The sequence below is a fragment of the Tachyglossus aculeatus genome, chromosome 2, assembly GCF_015852505.1.
Source record: "Tachyglossus aculeatus isolate mTacAcu1 chromosome 2, mTacAcu1.pri, whole genome shotgun sequence".
Taxonomy (NCBI): Eukaryota; Metazoa; Chordata; class Mammalia; order Monotremata; family Tachyglossidae; genus Tachyglossus; species Tachyglossus aculeatus.
In genome coordinates this window covers 130,890,959-130,912,234 of record NC_052067.1, presented here as the reverse complement: position 1 = coordinate 130,912,234, position 21,276 = coordinate 130,890,959, and the positions used below count along the sequence as shown (strand labels likewise).

The following is a 21,276-nucleotide window of genomic DNA, read 5'->3' as shown; positions in this document are numbered from 1 at the left end:
CCTTTTTAGTAGTAGACACGGATCGTGAAAAGGTTGATTTCTTTTCAGGTGCAATCACTGGGCAATTCCCATTAAGTAGCATTTACGCTCCGGTTTCCACTAAAATTCCCCTCGTCCCCCTCTCCATACCCCCTATCTTACCTCCTTCCCTTCCCCACAGCACCTGTATATATGTATATATGTTTGTACGCATTTATTACTCTATTTATTTATTTATTTTACTTGTACATATCTGTTCTATTTATTTTATTTTGTTAGTATGTTTGGTTTTGTTCTCTGTCTCTCCCCCTTTTAGACTGTGAGCCCACTGTTGGGTAGGGACTGTCTCCATACGTTGCCAACTTGTACTTCCCAAGTGCTTAGTACAGTGCTCTGCACACAGTAAGCGCTCAATAAATACGATTGATTGATTGATTGACTGTCTCCATACGTTGTCAACTTGTCCTTCCCAAGCGCTTAGTACAGTGCTCTGCACACAGTAAGCGCTCAATTAATAGGATTGATTGATTGATTGATTGAGTCACTGGCTCCGTCTGAGGTTTCTGAGCTAACACCGACTCTTCTGTCGCAGACTGAAGCAGCATGGCTCAGTGGAAAGAGCCGGGCTTAGGAGTCAGAGGACATGGGTTCGAATCCCGGCTCCGCCACTTGTCAGCTGTGCGACCTTGGGCAAGTCACTTAACTTCCCTGTGCCTCAGTTACTTCCTCTGTAAAATGGGGATTAAGACTGTGAGCCCCACGTGGGACAACCAGATTACCACGTAACTACCCCAGTGCTTAGAACAGTGCTTGGCACATAGTACGCGTTTAACAAATACTATTATTATTATTATTATTATTATTATTATTATAGATATGCCAATGGGACTAATGGAACTTGCTCTGTCGGGATCGCATCTAACTTGCTGTCGACTGGCCTCGCACTCTCTCCCCCTCCATATGCTTAGAGCAGCTGCGTGGCTCAGTGGAAAGAGCCCAGGCTTTGGAGTTGGAGGTCATGGGTTCTAATCCCGGCTCCGCCACTTGTCGGCTGTGTGACTCTGGGCAAGTCACTTCACTTCTCTGGGCCTCAGTGACCTCATCTGTAAAATGGGGATGAAGACTGTGAGCCCCCCGTGGGTCAACCCGATCACCTTGTAACCTCCCCAGAGCTTAGAACAGTGCTTTGCACATAGTAAGTGCTTAATAAATGCCATCATTATTATTATTATATATACCACACCACCACTCTCCCCACCTACAAAACCTTATTAAGGTCACATCTCCTCTAAAAGGCCTTCCCTAATTCCTTCCTTCCTTCCTTCATTCAATAAATCACATTTATTGAGCACTTACTGTGTTCACAGCACTGCACTAAGCGCTTGGGAAGTACAATACAGCAGTAGAGACAATCCCTACCCACAACGGGCTTACAGTCGGGGGGCGGGGAGACGGACGTCAAAACAAGTAAACAGGCATCATCATCATCATCATCATCAATCGTATTTATTGAGCGCTTACTGTGTGCAGAGCACTGTACTAAGCGCTTGGGAAGTACAAGTTGGCAACATATAAATAAGTAGAATTATTGATACATACATTTATACACAAGTGCTGTGGGGCAGAGAGGCAGGGGGAAGAGCAAAGGGAGCGAATGGAGGTGACGCGGAGCCCTCTTTTCCTCCTGATAATAATAATAATAATAATAATGATGATGGCATTTATTAAGTGCTATGTGCAAAGCACTGTTCGTAGCGCTGGGGAGGTTACAAGGTGATCAGGTTGTCCCACGGGGGGCTCACAGTCTTCATCCCCATTTTCCAGAGGAGGTCACTGAGGCCCAGAGAAGTGAAGTGACTTGCCCAAAGTCACCCAGCTGACAATTGGCGGAGCCGGGATTTGAACCCATGACCTCTGACTCCAAAGCCTGGGCTCTTTCCACTGAGCCACGCTGCTTCATGTGCTTCCTCACTCCCTCTCCCTTCTGGGTCATCTACGCGAGTGGATTTGTAAGCTCGTTGTGGGCCGGGAATAGGTCTCTTATTGTTCAACTGCACTCTCCCAAGGGCAGGGACCGTCTCTATATGTTGCCAACTTGTACTTCCCAAGCGCTTAGTACAGTGCTCTGCACACAGTAAGCGCTCAATAAATACGATTGATGATGATGATGATGCTCAGTTCGGCACTCTGCAACCGATATACTTATATCCACCCCAGCACTTAGTACAGTAAGCGCTTAAATACCACCACACTCCTGTATATATGTATATATGTTTGTACATATTTATTACACTATTTATGTATTTATTTACTTTACTTGTACATATTTATTCCATTTATTTTATTTTGTTAATTTGTTTTGTTGTCTGTCTCCCCCTTCTAGACTGTGAGCCCGCTGTTGGGTAGGGACCGTCTCTCTCTGCTGCCAACTTGTTCTTCCCAAGCGCTTAGTACAGTGCTCTGCACACAGTAAGTGCTCAATAAATATGACTGAATGAATGACTGTGAGCCCACTGTTGGGTAGGGACTGTCTCTAGATGTTGCCAACTTGTACTTCCCAAGCGCTTAGTACAGTGCTCTGCACATAGTAAGCGCTCAATAAATACGATTGATTGATTGATTAAGTGCTCCATAAATAAGACTGAATGAATGAAAGGATACCCTCTGGGCATGTAGTAGTCACCCCACCCTCAGTCCCACAGCACTTACGTACAAACCTATAAATTCTTTATTTCTATTAATGTCCGCGTCCCCGTCTAGACTGTGAGCTTACTGTGGGCAGGGAATGCGTCTGTTATACTGTTGTGTTGGACTCTCCCAAACACTTACCAGTGCTTAGAACAGTGCTTGGCACATAGTAAGCGCTTAACAAATACCATGATTATTATTACTTTGCACAGTGCCCTGCACATAGTAAATACCCAATAAGGCTTAGTGGAAAGAGCATGGGCTTGGGAATCAGAGATCATGAGTTCTAATCCCGGCTCCGCCACTTGTCAGCTGTGTGACTTTGGGCAAGTCGCTTCACTTCTCTGGGCCTCAGTGACCTCATCTGGAAAATGGGGATGAAGTCCGTGAGCCCCACGGGGGACAACCTGATCACCTTGTATCTACCCCAGTGCTTAGAACAGTGCTTGGCACGTAGGAAGTGCTTAAAGACCACCATCATCATAATTATTATTACTGATGGTTTGGGATGTTAATACTAATTTACTGCTCATAGAAAAAGTGGCATACACGTTCAGTAAGTGGTGAAAATTCCTTCCGGTTACTTTCTGGTGAGTGTTCACTGGTTTGCTGAACTTCAGATTTTCAGATGTGGGGCTCCTTCATTCAGTCGTATTTATTCATCATCATCATCATCATCATCAATCGTATTTATTGAGCGCTTACTGGGTGCAGAGCACTGTACTAAGCGCTTGGGAAGTACAAATTGGCAACATACAGAGACAGTCCCTACCCAACAGTGGGCTCACAGTCTGAAAGGGGGAGACAGAGAACAAAACCAAACATACTAACAAAATAAAATAAATAGAATAGATATGTACAAGCAAAATAAATAAATAAATAAATACAGTAATAAATCTGTACATATATACATATATACAGGTGCTGTGGGGAAGGGAAGGAGGTAAGATGGGGGGGATGGAGAGGGGGGATGAGGGGGAGAGGAAGGAAGGGGCTCAGTCTGGGAAGGCCTCCTGGAGGAGGTCTTTACTTATTGAGCGCTTACTGTGTGCAGAGCACTGTACTAAGCGCTTGGGAAGTACAAGTTGGCAACGTATAGAGACGGTCCCTACCCAACAGTGGGCTCACAGTCCTTGTTCACCCTGCCTCCTGTAAGCTTAGAATTTACGGTTGAAACGAAAGACAAAAACGAGTTCTATTATCTTACCTATTTCTTCCTGCAGGTTTTCTTGTTTCTGCTTCTGAATTTTAACTTCTTGCTCAAAATCTTCAATCTGGCTGTTTTTATCACTTATCTTCTGATTTAGCTCTTTTACTAACCGCTCATAATCAGCTATTTCCATATCCATCAATGTGGTCTGCTGAGCATCCTGTATGTAATAGATTTAAGGCATCCATAGAAATATCATTTGGAATGTTTTGAAATTTGCATTAAAACAGAGAAACAAATTCTGGCTTAAAAAAAGGCAGGTTTTTCCTACAATGGGAAACAACTATTTCAATCAATGCTGCTGGGATTTTATTCAGGAAAACAATTCTACTAGACCGTGAGCCCGCTGTTGGGTAGGGACTGTCTCTATATGTTGCCAACTTGTACTTCCCAAGCGCTTAGTACAGTGCTCTGCACACAGTAAGCGCTCAATAAATACGACTGAATGAATACTAGCATTTATAAAATCAGAGACTAAAATCCCAGTTTTTAATTTCTCATTTTTTTTTAACTCCTTTAATCTTATTGGTGGCAAATTAGGTCTCTGATATTTATTCCTTGCTGCTACGCCAAGTACTCATTCTTTGTTCATTGGTTTCCCTCAAATATTCCTTTATATAGAGAGAAGCAGCAAGACCTAATGGCAAGAGCCTGGGCTTGGGAACCAGAGGACATGGGTTCTAATCCCGGCTCCGCCACTTGCTGCTGTGTGACCTTGGGCAAGTAATTTACCTTCTCTGTGCTTCAGTTACCTCATCTGTAAAAGGGGGATTAAGACTGTGAGCCCCATGTGGGACAAACTGATAACCTTGTATTTACTTCAGCGCTTAGAACAGTACTTGGCACAGAGTAAGCGCTTAACAAATACCACAATTATTATACATATATTTTTCATTTCTCCTTCTCCCCCACCTTTCATTTATTGACAGTTGGAGAAGTTAAATGTTGGGTTCCGCTTTGAAATCAATACAAAATTCTTCCTCCTTATTGTAGTTCTTCACATAGAACAGAAATCAACAGTTTTCAAGTCTAGTCGTTATTGGAAAAATATTAGAAATTAAAATCAACAGTTTTCAAGTCTATTCGTTATTGTAAAAATATTAGAAATTAGGTGGCAAAAGTGAACAATCAGTGGAAACCACGAAATGCCTACAAAAGCTATTCATTGGGAGTTAAGCATTTTTAGATGCTTTCACCTTTTTCATTCCGTCGGGGACAATAAATCACTGTTTGGTATGTTAATGATACTACAAAGGCCTTGAAAGAAGTACTATAAATTTCGCCAAAGTGCCCTCCTTAGTCTCAAGGAGTGGTCGGTACACCAGAAAAACAGAATTAATGGAATCCTCATGCTAGGCAATTTGGTATTATTTTACCTTTCTAACCAGCTCCAACTGCTGCAGAGTTTTCTGAAGTTGTTTCCTCTCCCTCTGTAGTTGCAGCTGCAGTTCTTCAAGTTCTTTTAAAGCCCCAGCATGCTCCTGCAAATGAGCAATTTTTTTTCTATATTTAATTCTGTGCTTTTCGTAAATATCACCGGGCATAAAAATCATTTGGGTTCCTTAAAAAAAAAAAAAACCCACCAGATCCTTTTGACTTTCAACTCGTGAGAAGTACGGCAAATTCCACTATACCACCCTAACGGAGCAGATTTGGCTATGTTGTGGTTACATCCAGCCCCATTACAATCCCGAGGAATGGTCAAAAGAATACATAAAACTGGCCCCAGGGACAGAAACAGAAGGCAGGGGGTTCAATTCTTTCAAGCTTGGCTAAAGCTACAGTGAGGTTTTTTAAAAATTATATTTGTTTAGTGCTATGTTCTGGGCACTGTACTAAGCATGGGAGTAGATGATACAAGCTAATCAGATGGGTAATAGTCTTTATCCCACATGGGGCTCACAATCTTTAATCTCCACTTTACAGATGAGGTAATGGAGGCACAGAGAGGTGAAGTGACTTGCCCAAGGTCACACAGCTGACAAGTGGTGGAGCTGGGATTAATAATAATAATAATAATAATAACAACAAACATGTTCATTCTCAGTCTCTTTTGCAGGCTCCTCCTCCCCCTCCCATCCCCTTACTGTGGGGGTTCCCCAAGGTTCAGTGCTGGGTCCCCTTCTGTTCTCGATCTACACACACTCCCTTGGTGACCTCATTCGCTCCCACGGCTTCAACTATCATCTCTACGCTGATGACACCCAGATCTCCATCTCTGCCCCTGCTCTCTCCCCCTCTCTCCAGGCTCGCAACTCCTCCTGCCTTCAGGACATCTCCATCTGGATGTCTGCCCGCCACCTAAAGCTCAACATGTCGAAGACTGAGCTCCCTGTCTTCCCTCCCAAACCCTGCCCTCTCCCTGACTTTCCCATCTCTGTTGACGGCACTACCATCCGTCCCGTCTCACAAGCCCGCAACTTGGGTGTCATCCTCGACTCCGCTCTCTCGTTCACCCCTCACATCCAAGCCGTCACCAAAACCTGCCGGTCTCAGCTCCGCAACATTGCCAAGATCCTCCCTTTCCTCTCCATCCAAACTGCTACCCTGCTCGTTCAAGCTCTCACCCTATCCCGTCTGGACTACTGCATCAGCCTCCTCTCCCATCTCCCATCCTCGTGTCTCTCCCCACTTCAATCCATACTTCACACTGCTGCCTGGATTGTCTTTGTCCAGAAACGCTCTGGGCATGTTACTCCCCTCCTCAAAAATCTCCAGTGGCTACCAATCAATCTGCGCATCAGGCAGAAACTCCTCACCCTGGGCTTCCAGGCCGTCCATCCCCTGGCCCCCCTCCTCCCTCCCCTCCCTTCTGTCCTTCTCCAGCCCAGCCCGCACCCTCCGCTCCTCCACCACTAATCTCCTCACTGTACCTCGCTCTCGCCTGTCCCGCCATCGACCCCCGGCCCACGTCATCCCCCGGGGCCTGGAATGCCCTCCCTCTGCCCCTCCGCCAAGCTCGCTCTCTTCCTCCCTTCAAGGCCCTACTGAGAACTCACCTCCTCCAGGAGGCCTTCCCACACTGAGCCCCTTCCTTCCTCTCTCCCTCCTCCCCCTTTCCATCCCCCCCGCCTTACCTTCTTCCCTTCCCCACAGCACCTGTATATATGTATATATGTTTGTACATATTTATTACTCTATTTATTTATTGATTTTACTTGTACCTATCTATTCTATTTTATTTTGTTAATATGTTTGGTTTTGTTCTCTGTCTCCCCCTTCTAGACTGTGAGCCCACTGTTGGGTAGGGACCATCTCTATACACACACAGTAAGTGCCCAATAAATACGACTGATTATTTAACCCAATCCTACCTGTTGAGTAGGTACTGTCTCTATATGTTGCCAACTTGTACTTCCCGAGCGCTTAGTACAGTGCTCTGCACACAGTAAGCGCTCAATAAATACAATTGACTGATTGATTGATTTGGAAGAGGCAAAAACAGAGGTTTGGGGAACAGGGGGTGATGAGAGCCGATAGATTAGGTGGGCCCAAGGGTGGAGAGTCCGGAAACCAAACATGAGGGAGTCAGTGGAAGGGGGTCTTCAACTATGTAGCTGATTTAGCCGATATTTTTACTCTCTTACACTTCATGGAGACCGGTGCTGTATATAAACTTGAACTCTTAAGCGTGGCTCAGTGGAAAGAGCCCGGGTTTTGGAGTCGGAGGTCACGGTTTCAAATCCCGGCTCTGCCAATTGTCAGCTGGGTGACTTTGGGCAAATCACTTCACTTCTCTGGGCCTCAGTGACCTCATCTGGAAAATGGGGATTAAGACTGTGAGCCCCCCGTGGGACAACCTGATCACCTTGTAACCTCCCCAGTGCTTAGAACAGTGCTTTGCACATAGTAAGCGCTTAATAAATGCTATTATTATTTTTTTTTCCCCCTACATCTGTGGCGCACTGCGCCCGGCTGGGCTGGGCTCCGAGGAGGCTCAGCCCAGAAGGTGAGTGAGGGCAGGGCGCTATTTTTGGCACTTCTCCGGGATTGTTTCAGGAAGTGGCCAGGGGCAGTCCTTGCCCCTTTGGTTTTCAGGTCAAACTGCTAAGCATTTAGATCAGAAGCAGCGTGGCTCAGTGGAAAGAGACTGGGCTTTGGAGTCAGAGGTCATGGGTTCAAATCCCGGCTCTGCCAACTGTCAGCTGTGTGGCTTTGGGCAAGTCACTTCACTTCTCTAGGCCTCAGTTCCCTCATCTGTAAAACGGGGATGAAGACTGTGAGCCCCCCCCATGGGACAACCTGATCACCTTGTAATCTCCCCAGCGCTTAGAACAGTGCTTTGCACATAGTAAGCACTTAATAAATGCCATTATTATTATTATTATCAGGGTGTCCTTTCTGAATCCCACCCACCCCTACCCTTCTTTTTTTTTTAATAGTTTTTGTTAAGCACTTACTATGTGCCGGGTACTGTACTAAGTACTGGGATAGATACAAGCTCATCAGATTGGACACTGATCATTTAATTCTATTTGTTCTAACGATTTCGACACCTTTCTATATGTTTGTCTCCCCCTTCTAGACTGTAAGCCCGTTGTTGGGTAGGGACCGTCTCTATACGTTGCTGACCTGTACTTCCCAAGCGCTTAGTACAGTGCCGTGCACACAGTAAGCGCTCAATAAATACGACTGAATGAATGAATGAGTGAACGGAAGGCCTTGAGGAGAGGGGAGATGTGGGCCGAGTGACGTTTCGGGAAGATGAACGGGAAGTTTCGGAAAGAGAAGCAGCGTGGTTCCACTGAAAGAGCCCGGGCTTTGGAGTCAGAGGTCATGGGTTCAAATCCCGGCTCCGCCAGCTGTCAGCTGGGTGACTTTGGGCAAGTCACTTCACTTCTCTGGACCTCAGTTCCCTCATCTGGAAAATGGGGACTAAGACTGTGAGCCCCCCGTGGGACAACCTGATCACCTTGCCAGTGCTTAGAACTAAGCACTTAACAAATACCATTATTATTATTATTATTATTATTATGAACCAGGCTGGGGACGGGGACACCAGCAAAGAGGAGACTAATGCACTCATCGAGCCAAGGCAGGACCACAGATTGTGCCAGGGTGGGAGTAGGATGGGTGGAAAGGAAGGGCAGATCTGGGAGAGATTATTCGGGAAAAACAGGCAGGATTCGGCAGGAGGGAATGGGGGGCTGAATGAGGGTAAAAAGTGGAAGACACCAAGCTTGTGGGTTTCTGGGAGGTAAGCTCGTCGTAGGCCGGGGACGTGTCTACCAGCTCCGCACACAAGCGCTCAGCAAAGCGCTCTGCAATGGTTCCACGAGCAGTGTCGGTGACTTTTAAGGAGATAACGGATTGTTCTCAGGACTTGCATTATTTGGTGTATTGTTGCCAACTTGTGCTTTCCAAGTGCTTAGTACAGTGCTCTGCACACAGTGAGCGCTCAATAAATACGATTGACTGATGGACTGAGTAGCCGTAACTCTGTTTACAAAAGTTGTAACGCTCAGCTGGCAGAAGCAGTGAACCTGCTTTTAAGCTAATGGCTTCAACATCAGATAAACTTGGATTATTTTCCGTAGGTCAGGGTGTTAGAATTTTCTGGTACATTATATATACGAGCAAAGACTTGAGGACTCCAGTGAGGTGGAAGCCCTACAAACCAGAATAGAGTTTCAAGCCTGGGTACTTTCCTACCGAAAACGCTGCTGTCAGAGAAAACTAAGCTCCTAATGTTTTAAAAACACACAGAGAAAACCTTCTGGGGACTTGCTAGACTGTGAGCCCACTGTTGGGTAGGGACCGTCTCTATATCAATCAATCAATCAATCGTATTTATTGAGCGCTTACTATGTGCAGAGCACTGTACGAAGCGCTTGGGAAGTACAAATTGGCAACACATAGAGACAGTCCCTACCCAACAGTGGGCTCACAGTCTAAAAGGGGGAGACAGAGAACAAAACCAAACATACCAACAAAATAAAATAAATAGGATAGAAATGTACAAGCAAAATAAATAAATAAATAAATAGAGTAATAAATATGTACAACCATGGCATATATGTTGCCAACTTGTGCTTCCCAAGCGCTTAGTACAGTGCTCTGCACACAGTAAGCGCTCAATAAATACGATTGATTGATTGATTGCTCTGCACAGTAAGCACTCAATAAATACGACTGGCCGATGGGGACGACGGAGGAGGTGTCGACTGAGATGGGAACGTCACAGGGAAGAGTAGGTTTAGGAGGAAAGGTGAGGAGTTCGGCTTCTGACGTGTTGAGTTGGGAGTGTCGAGGGTCTATTATGACCATAATAATGACGGTATTTGCTAAGCGCTATGTGCCAAGCTCTGTTCTAAGCGTCGGGGGAGATACAGGATTCTCAGGTTGTCCCAAGTTAGGGCTCAAAGTCTTAATCCCCGTTTTACAGATCATCATCAATCGTATTTATTGAGCGCTTACTATGTGCAGAGCACTGTACTAAGCGCTTAACAGATGACGTAACTGGGGCACAGGGAAGTGAAGTGACTTGAACTGAGTTGAGAAGCAGCGTGGCTCAGTGGAAAGAGCCCGGGCTTGGGAGTCAGGGGCCGTGGGTTCTAATCCCGGCTCTGTTGCTTGTCTGCTGTGTGACCTTGGGCACGTCACTTAACGTCTCTGGGCCTCAGTTACCTCATCTGTAAAATGGGGGCTAAGACTGTGAGCCCCCCGTGGGACAACCTGAATACCTTATACCTACCCCAGCGCTTAGAACAGTGCTTGGCACATAATAATAATAATGATGGCATTATTAATCTTTAATCCTCATTTTAATCTTAATTTTAACCTTTTAACCTTTTAACATTTTAACCTTAATCCTCATTTTAAGATGAGGCAACTGGGGCCCAGAGAAGTGAAGTGACTTGCCCAAGGTCACACAGCAGACAAGTGGTGATGTCCCCCTCCTCCCCCTCGCCATCCCCTCCGCCCTACCTCCTTCCCCTCCCCACAGCACCTGTATATGTCTGTACAGATTTATTACTCTATTTTACTTGTAAATACTTACTATTCTATTTATTGTATTTTGTTAATGTGTTTTTTTGTCTGTCTCCCCCTTCTAGACTGTGAGCCCGCTGTTGGGCAGGGACCGTCTCTATATGTCGCCAACTTGTACTTCCCAAGCGCTTAGTACAGTGCTCTGCACACAGTAAGCGCTCAATAAATACAACTGAATGAATGAATGGCATTTATTAAGCGCCTACCATGTGCCAAGCACCGTTCTAAGCGCTGGGGAGGTTACAAGGTGATCAGGTTGTCCCACTGGGGGGCTCACAGTCTTAATCCCCATTTTACAGATGAGGGAACGGAGGCCCAGGGAAGTGAAGTGACTTGCCCAAAGTCACACAGCTGACGAGCCCACTGTTGGGTAGGGACTGCCTCTAGATGTTGCCAACTTGTACTTCCCAAGCGCTTAGTACAGTGCTCTGCACACAGTAAGCGCTCAATAAATACGATTGAATGAATGAATGAATATATGTTTGTATGTATTTATTGCTCTATTTCATTTGTACATATTCTATTTATTTTATTTTGTTAATATGCTTTGTTTTGTTGTCTGTCTCCCCATTCTAGACTGTGAGCCCACTGTTGGGTAGAGACTGTCTCTATATGTTGCCAAATTGTACTTCCCAAGCGCTTAGTACAGTGCAATGCACATAGTAAGCGCTCAATAAATACGATTGAATGAATGAATCGGCAGAGCCGGGATTTGAACCCCCGAACTCGGACGCCCCAGCCCGTTAAGCGCTTAACAAATACCAACATTATTATTACTATTATTATTGCCCAAAGTCACCCAGCTGACAAGCGGCGGAGCCGGGATTTGAACCCACGACCTCTGACTCTCCAGCCCGGGCTCTTTCCACTGAGCCACGCTGCTTCTTTAGTCATCCAAGCGGAGATGTCCTAGAGCCAGGAAGAAATATGGAATTACAGGGCGGATGAGGGGAGCCGTCATCGTGAAAGGGAAGCCACGTGAGCAGATGAGCTCCCTGAGAGAGACTGAGGCGAGAGCAAAAACTTTAGAAGACCCAGAATGGAGCGAGGGAGACCAGCCCGCTGTTGGGGAGGGACCGTCTCTCTAGGTTGCCAACTTGTTCTTCCCAAGCGCTTAGTACAGTGCTCTGCACACAGTAAGCGCTCAATAAATACGACTGAATGCATGAATCCACGGGACAAGCAGGAGAGGACAGAGGGGGAGTCACTGCACAAAACTGAGGAGGAGCAGTCTGTGAGCCCACTACTGGGTAGGGGCCGTCTCTATATGTTGCCAACTTGTACTTCCCAAGCGCTTAGTACAGTGCTCTGCACCCAGTAAGCGCTCAATAAACACGATTGATTGATTGATTGATTGGAGAGGCAGGAGGAGGACCAGAAGCATTCTCCTCCCCCTGGCCCGGAATGCCCTCCCTCCGCACATCCGCCAAGCTAGCTCTCTCCCTCCCTTCAAAGCCCTACTGAGAGCTCACCTCAATCAATCAATCAATCATATTGATTGAGCGATTACTGTGTGCAGAGCACTGTACTAAGCGCTTAGTACTAACCTCCTCCAGGAGGCCTTCCCACACTGAGCCCCTTTTTTTCTCTCCTCCTCCCCATCCCCCTGACCCTACCTCCTTCCCCTCCCCACAGCACCTGTATATATATTTGTACAGCTTTATCACTCTATTTATTTTACTTGTCCATATTTACTATTCTATTAATTTTGTTAATGATGTGCACCTAGCTTTACTTCTATTTATTCTGACGACTTGACACCTGTCCACATGTTTTGTTTTGTCGTCTGTCTCCCCCTTCTAGACTGCGAGCCCGCTGTTGGGTCGGGACCGTCTCTCTATGTTGCCAACCTGTCCTTCCCAAGCGCTCAGTCCAGTGCTCTGCACACAGTAAGCGCTCAATAAATACGATTGAATGAATGAATGAACGAATGAGGGAGTGGGGATGGGGGTGGGGACAGAGGAAGGCCGACCCATCCTCCACTGCTCCCATTTTTTCGGCCGGCATCCCGCCGCCTCCGGCCTGGCCCGGGAATCTGTGGCGCTTCACGCACACATCCACACGGGAACGACGGGAACGCGGAGGGAGCCGGAGGCTCACCGGCGGGGCGGAAGACGGCTCGCTCCTTCTGTCCCCGATATGCGGAAATCCCAACAGCCAAGCACCCTGAAATACCTGCCCCTCATTCTGGAATGAGTCCGTTTCTACTGTCAGGCCTGGGTGCGAGAGGCACGTTTTCTTCCGCAACCCACACTAAAGCAAGAACTGGGAATCAATCAATCAATCAATCGTATTGATTGAGCGCTTACTGTGGGCAGAGCACCGGACTAAGCGCTTGGGAAGTCCAAGCTGGCAGCATATAGAGACGGTCCCTACCCAACAGTGGGCTCACAGCCGCGTGGCTTAGCGGCTAGAGCCCGGGCCTGGGAGTTAGGAGGACCTGGGTTCTAACCCCGACTCCACCCCTCGCCTACTGTGTGACCTTGGGCCAGTCACTTCACTTCTCTGGGCCTCAGTTCCCTCCCCTGTAAAATGGGGATTAAGGCTGTGAGGACAGAGACCGTGTCTAACCTGGTTAGCTCGTGAGTCCGTCTTCTAGACTTTGAGCCCGTTGTTGGGTAGGGACCGCCTCTATATGTTGCCGACTTGTACTTTCCTAGCGCTTAGTACAGTGCTCTGCCCACAGTCAGCACTCAATAAATACGACTGAATGAATGAATCTACTCCAGTGTTTAGAACAGTGCTCGATACATAGTAAGCGCTTAACAAATACCATCATCATCATTTTTTAGCATCATCATCATCAATCGTATTTATTGAGCGCTTACTGTGTGCAGAGCACTGTACTAAGCGCTTGGGAAGTACAAGTTGGCAACAAGGATGGAGTTCTTAATAAGAACTTTCCGTTTGTTTCTTTCTTTTCATGGTATCTGTTAAGCACTTACTGTGTGCCAGGCACTGTTCAAAGCACTGGGGTAGATACAAGATTGGTTGGACACAGTCCCTGTCCCACATGGGGCTCACAATCTTAATCCCTGTTTTACAGATAATAATAATAATAATGATGACATTTATTAAGCGCTTACTAGGTGCCAAGCACTGTTCTAAGCGCTGGGGAGGTTACAAGGTGATCAGGTTGTCCCACGGGGGGGCTCCCAGTCTTCACCCCCATTTTACAGATGAGGGAACTGAGGCCCAGAGAAGTGAAGTGACTTGCCCCAAGTCACCCAGCTGACAATTGGGATTTGAACCCATGACCTCTGACTCCAAAGCCCAGGCTCTTTCCGCTGAGCCACGCTGCTTCTCTTACCAGATACAGCATGTACTAGATACAGCATGAGAAGCAGCATGGCTCAGTGGAAAGAGCACGGGCTTTGGAGTCAGAGGTTGTGGGTTCAAATTCCGGCTCTGCCAACTGTCAGCTGTGTGACTTTGGGCAAGTCACTTAGCTTCTCTGTGCCTCAGTTACCTCATCTGTAAAATGGGGATGAAGACTGTGAGCCCCCCGTGGGACAACCTGATCACCTTGTAACCTCCCCAGCGCTTAGAACAGTGCTTTGCACATAGAAAGCGCTTAATAAATGCCATCATTATTATTATTATTATTATTATTATTATTATTATACACGATAGTCAGGTTGGACACAGTCCCCTGCCCCACATGGGGCTCACAATCTTAATTCCTGTTTTACAGATGAGATAACTAAGGCCAACAGAAGTGAAGGGACTTGTCCAAGGTCACACGGCAGACGAGCGGTGGAGCTGGGATTGGAACTCAGGTCTTTCCAACTCCCAGGCCTGTGTTCTACCCACTGGGCCACGCTGCTTCTCCACACTGTTTTCCTCTTTTCTTCCTCTCTAAATTGGAAAAGTGCCTCCTTTTAGACTGTGAGCCCACTGTTGGGTAGGGACTGTCTCTATATGTTGCCAATTTGTACTTCCCAAGCGCTTAGTACAGTGCTCTGCACATAGTAAGCGCTCAATAAATACGATTGATGATGATGATGATGCCTCGGGGGGCGAGGGGTCGCCTTTGAATCAATAACAATTACGGTATTTGCTCCTTCACTCATTCATTCAATCGTATTTATTGAGCGCTTACTGTGTGCAGAGCACTGGACTAAGAGCTCGGGAGGTACAAGCTGGCAACATATCGCTTACTATGTGTCACGCACTGCTCTAAGTGCTGGGGTAGACACGACTTAGGTCGCATTAACAAGTTCACAGTCTCAGCTGAAGGGAGGGACCGTCTCTATATATTGCCAACTTGTACTTCCCAAGCGCTTAGTACAGTGCTCTGCACGCAGTAAGCGCTCAATAAATACCACTGAATGAATGAATGAATGAAGGTACTGACTCCCCATTTTACAGACGTGGCCGCCGAGGCACGGAAAACTTAAATGACAGCAGGCAGGTGGCAGAGCCCAGATTAGAACCCAGGTCCTCTGACTCCCAAGCCTGTGGTTTTTCCTCTAGGCCATATTGTTTCCTAATCAATCAATCATATTTATTGAGTGCTTACTGTGTGCAGAGCACTGTACTAAGCGCTTATGTTTCACCCTGATGCTGGCGGTAATGCTTTAATAATAACAACGATGGCATTTGTTAAGCACTTACTATATGCAAAGCGCCGTTCTAAGCGCTGGGGTAGATACAAGGTGATACACAGTAATAATAATAATAATAATAATGGCATTTATTAAGTGCTTACTATGTGCAAAGCACTGTTCTAAGCGCTGGAGAGGTTACAAGGTGATCAGGTTGTCCCACGGGGGGGGCTTGCAGTCTTCATCCCCATTTTACAGATGAGGGAACTGAGGCACGGAGAAGTTAAGTGACTTGCCCAAAGTCACATAGATAATTGGTGGAGCCAGGATTTGAACCCATGACCTCTGACTCCAAAGCCCGGGCTCTTTCCCACTGAGCCATGCTGCTTCTCTACACACACACACACACACACTTACAGTATACACAGTAAGCACTGTTCTAAGCGCTGGGGGAGACACAAAGTGATGATAATAATAATAATAATAATAATAATAATGGTATTTGTTAAGCGCTATGTGCCTACACTGTGAGCCCACTGTTGGGTAGGGACCGTCTCTATCTGTTGCCAACTTGGACTTCCCAAGCGCTTAGGACAGTGCTCTGCACACAGTAAGCGCTCAATAAATACGATTGAATGAATGCGCCTAGCACTGTTCTAAGCGCTGGGATACAAGGTGATAATAATAATAACGGTATTTGGTAAGCGCTTACTATGTGCCAAGCACTGTTCTAAACACTGAGGGAGATACAAGGTGATGATAATAATAATAATAATGATATTTGTTAAGCGCTTACTATGTGCCAAGCACTGCTCTGAGCACTGGCATAGATACGAGGCAATCAGGCTGTCCCACGTGGGACTCACAGTCTTCATCCCCATTTTACAGATGAGGGAACTGAGGCCCAGAGAAATTGGATGACTTACCCAAAGTCACACAGCTGACAAGTGACAGAAGCAGGATTAGAAGTGGCCGTTCAAAATAGAGCAGAGGAACAGAGACTCCCCCCGCCCCCATATCTGATGGTGAATATTTAGTACATTCACATCCCAATTAAAACTTGACACCCATGGAACTTCTGCATTTTGCTTGAAAGTGAGGCTTCATTCTGCAATAATAATAATAATAATAATTATAATAATAATGGCATTTATTAAGCGCTTACTATGTGCAAAGCACTGTTCTAAGCACTGGGGAGGTCACAAGGAGATCAGGTTGTCCCACGGGGGGCTCACAGTCTTAATCCCCATTTTACAGATGAGGGAACTGAGGCCCAGAGAAGTGAAGTGACTTGCCCAAAGTCACACAGCTGACAATTGGCAGAGCCGGAATTCGAACCCATGACCCCTGACTCTAAAGCCCGGGCTCTTTCCACTGAGCCACGCTGCTTCTCTGCAATCTCCCCATCCCCCTGCCTTACCTCCTTCCCCTCCCCACAAACCTGTATACACGTATAAATGTCTGTACGTATTTATTACTCTATTTTACTTGTACATATTTATTCTATTTATTTTATTTTGTTAATATGTTTTGTTCCCACAGCACCTGTATATATGTATATATGTTTGTACGTATTTATTACTCTATTTATTTATTTATTTTACTTGTACATATCTATTCTGTTTATTTTCTTTTGTTAATATGTTTTGTTTCGTTCTCTGCCTCCCCCTTCTAGACTGTGAGCCCGCTGTTGGGTAGGGACCGTCTCTATACGTTGCCAACTTGGACTTCCCAAGCGCTTAGCACAGTGCTCTGCACACAGTAAGCGCTCAATAAATACGATTGATTGATTCGAAAAACGTTCTGAAGACTCTTCTGCAACTGACAACTGGTTGGGATTTGGAATTGTTACAGAGCACCATTTTAACTCTCTCTCAATCGCCCTTTCCACCAGTTCAGGTCCATGATGACTAAATGTTTATTCCGCGACCGCTTTTTTTTTTGTTTGTTTTTTACCTTGATCTTTTGTTCTTTTTGAAGTTTTTCAGCTTCCAGCTCTTTATCCACTGCGGCTTTGGTTTTCTGGGTGTCCAGAATCTGGGCTTCTAATAACTTGGCGTTCGACTGAAGTGTGCCGATGCGGGCTAGGAGATCTTCATTGTCAGAGCTTAGCTTGTCACGCTACAATGACAGAAACAATCAGTGAAGGGAAACCAGGCAATCCAGGTCTCATAAAATAGGACATTGAAATAGAAGGAAGGGAAAGGGGAATAAGGAGGGGGAAAAAAGTACAGATTTTTTTCATATTTTCATAGTTGAAGATTTCAACAGGGAATAATAATGCATGAATTACATATTATAAATTACTTCATTTATATTAATGTCTGTCAATCCCTCTACATTGTAAGCTTGTTATGGGCAGGAAACATGCCTGTTTATTGAATTGTACTTTCCAAATCAATCAATCAATCAATCAATCGTATTTATTGAGCGCTTACTGTGTGCAGGGCACTGTACTAAGTGCTTGGGAAGTCCAAGTTGGCAACATCTAGAGACGGTTCCTACCCAACAACGGGCTCACAATCTAGAAGGGGGAGATAGAGAACGAAACCAAACATATTAACAAAATAAAATAAATGGAATAGATATGTACAAGTAAAATAAATAGAGTAATAAATATGCACAAACATATATACAGGTGCTGTGGGGAAGGGAACGAGGTAAGGCGGGGGGATGGAGAGGGGGAGGAGGGGGAGAATGCTTAGTACAGTGCTCTGCACACAGTCAACACTCAATAAATACGACTGAATGAATGAATTAATAATGATGGTATTTGTTAAGCGCTTACTATGTGCCGAGCGTTGTTCTAAGCTCTAGGGTAGACACAAGGTAATGAGGTTGTCCCATATGGGGCTCACAGTCTTACTCCCCATTTTCCAGATGAGGTAACTGAGGCACAGAGAAGTTAAGTGACTTGCCCAAAGTCACACAGCTGCTAAGTGGTGGAGCCGGAATTAGAACCCACAACCTCTGACTCCCAAGCCGTTGCTCTTTCCACAAAGCCACGCTGCTTCTCATTCTGTTGCTTCTTATTCTCTTGTCCTCTCCCAAGCTCTGAGTACTGTGCTCTGCACATAGTAAGTGCTCAATAAATGCCACTGACTGATTGTTCTACTAAAACATTCATCCATATTTCCCCACTCCTCAATAATAATAATGATAATGATGGCATTTGTTAAGCGCTTACTATGTGCAAAGCATTGTTCTAAGCGCTGGGGAGGTTACAAGGTGATCAGGTTGTCCCACAGGGGGCTCACGGTCTTCACCCCCATTTGACAGATGAGGGAACTGAGGCCCAGAGAAATTAAGTGACTTGCCCAAAGTCACATAGCTGATAAGTGGCGGAGCCAGGATTTGAACCCATGACCTCTGACTCCAAAGCCCAGGCTCTTTCCACTGAGCCACGCTGCTTCGAACTTCCAGTGGTTGCCCAACCACCCACACAGCAAACAGAAACTCCTTACCAACAGCTTTAAAGCACTCCATCACCTTGTCCCCTCCTACTTTACCTCGCTGCTTTCTTCGCCCAACCCAGCCCACATACTTCACTCCTCTAATAATAATAATAATGATTATAATAATAATAATAATAATAATAATGATGATGGCATTTATTAGGCACTTACTATGTGCAAAGCACTGCTGCAAGCACTGGGGAGTTACAAGGTGATCAGGTTGTCCCACGGGGGGAATCACAATCTTAATCCCTATTTTACAGATGAGGTAACTGTGGCAAAGAGAAGTGAAGTGACTTGCCCAAAGTCACACAGCTGACAAGTGGCGGAGCCGGGATTTGAACCCATGACCTCTGACTCCAAAGCCCGGGCTCTTTCCACTGAGCCACGCTGCTTCCCCGAATGCCAACCTACTCCTGTACCTCAATCCCGTCTATCTCACTGCTGACATCTCATACACGTCCTGCCTCTGGTCTGGCATGCCCTCCCTCTTCATCGCCAACAGATACGAATAATAATGTTGGCATTTGTTAAGCGCTTACTATGTGCCAACCACTGCTCTAAGCGCTGGGGTGGACACAAGGTGATCAGGTTGTCCCACGGGGGGGGCTCACAGTCTTCATCCCCATTTGACAGATGAGGGAACTGAGGCCCAGAGAAGTGAAGTGACTTGCCCAAAGTCACACAGCTGACAAGTGGCGGAGTCGGATTGGGACCCACGACCTCTGGTGATCGCTCTCCCCCTCTTTAAAGCCTTTATATTAAAGACACATCTTCTCCAAGAGGCCTTCCCCGACTAGGACCTCATTTCCTCTTCTCCCCCTTCCTTCTGCACTCACACTCTTTTTTTTACACCCTTTTTTAACCCCTCCCTCAGCCCCACGGCACTTATATATACATATCTTTAATTTATTTCTTTATATTAATGTCTGTCTCCCCTCTAGACTATCAGCTTGTTGTGGGCAGGGAATGTGTCTACCAGCTCTGCTATACCGTACTCTCCCAAGCGCTTAGGTATAGTGTTCAGCACACAGTTAGCGTTCAATAAATATGATTGATTGATATAGCGTGGGAATATACACAAATCTCAGTAGTAAAAGTAGTAGTTGTTATTTACACTTTTTTATTATTTCTCTTAGGCAACAGAGAGCCCCTTTTGACTTGCCACCTGGAGGGGTGAATGGGGCTCTGTTGTACTGGGTGCAGTGTGTAATCTCTGCAGGTTGTCTGGGGTTGGGAGAGGTGGAGAGAAGAGGGGAAAGGTGAGTGGCCTGATGGCGGGAGAGGTAGGGAGAATAGGGGAAAGGTGAGTGGTCTGGGGGTGGGAGAGGCCGAGGGAAGAGGGGAAAGGTGAGTGGTCTCGGGGTGGGAGAGGCCGAAGGAAGGGGGGAAAGGTGAGCAGTCTCGGGGTGAGAGAGGTGGAAAGAAGAGGGGAAAGGTGAGTGGTCTGGGGGTGGGAGAGGTGGAAAGAAGAGGGGAAAGGTAAGTGATCTGGGGGTGAGAGAGGCAGAAAAAGAGGGGAAAGGTGTGAGTGGTCTGGGAGTGGGAGAGGCTGAGGGAAGACGAGAAAGGTAAGCGGTCTGGGGGTGAGAGGCAGAAAGAAGAGAGAAAGGTGAGTGGTCTGGAGTGGGAGAGGCAGAAAGAAAAGGGGAAAGGTGAGTCGTCTGGGGGTGAGAGAGGTGGAAAGAAGACGGGAAAGGTGAGTGGTCTGGGAGTGGGAGAGGCTGAGGGAAGAGGAGAAAGGTGAGCAGTCTGGGGGTGAGAGAGGCGGAAAGAAGAGGGAAAGGTGAGTGGTCTAGGGGTGAGAGAGGCAGAAAGAAGAGGGGAAAGGTGTGAGTAGTCTATGGGTGGGAGTGGTGGAAAGAAGAGGGGAAAGGTTTGAGTGGTCTGGGGGTGGGAGAGGCTGAGGGAAGGGGGAAAGGGGAGTGGTCTGGGAGTGAGAGAGGTGGAAAGAAGAAGGGAAAGGTGAGCGGTCTGGGGGTGAGAGAGGCGGAAAGAAGAGGGGAAAGGTGTGAGTGGTCTAGGGGTGGGAGAGGTGGAAAGAAGAGGGGAAAGGTGTGAGTGGTCTGGGGGTGGGAGAGGCTGAGGGAAGAGGGGAAAGGTGAGTGGTTTGGGGGTGAGAGAGGTGGAAAGAAGAGGGAAAGGTGAGTGGTCTAGGGGTGGGAGTGGTGGAAAGAAGAGGGGAAAGGTTTGAGTGGTCTGGGGGTGGGAGAGGCTGAGGGAAGGGGGAAAGGGGAGTGGTCTGGGAGTGAGAGAGGTGGAAAGAAGAAGGGAAAGGTGAGCGGTCTGGGGGTGAGAGAGGCGGAAAGAAGAGGGGAAAGGTGTGAGTGGTCTAGGGGTGGGAGAGGTGGAAAGAAGAGGGGAAAGGTGTGAGTGGTCTGGGGGTGGGAGAGGCTGAGGGAAGAGG

The 21,276-nt window shown here is 46.6% G+C and overlaps 1 protein-coding gene across 2 annotated transcripts in view; it reads right to left on the bottom strand.

Annotated features, from left to right (window-relative positions):
• GCC2 (GRIP and coiled-coil domain containing 2) overlaps positions 1-21,276 on the bottom strand; it is a 155,542-nt gene that overhangs the window by 59,260 nt on the left and 75,006 nt on the right. For both annotated transcript variants that reach the window (XM_038759937.1, XM_038759938.1), the window contains exons 11-13: positions 17,371-17,535; positions 5,254-5,358; positions 3,875-4,037 (exon numbers count right to left, since the gene is read on the bottom strand). In XM_038759937.1, the coding sequence (XP_038615865.1) occupies positions 3,875-4,037; positions 5,254-5,358; positions 17,371-17,535 (433 nt within the window). The remainder of the gene's footprint in view (positions 1-3,874; positions 4,038-5,253; positions 5,359-17,370; positions 17,536-21,276) is intronic.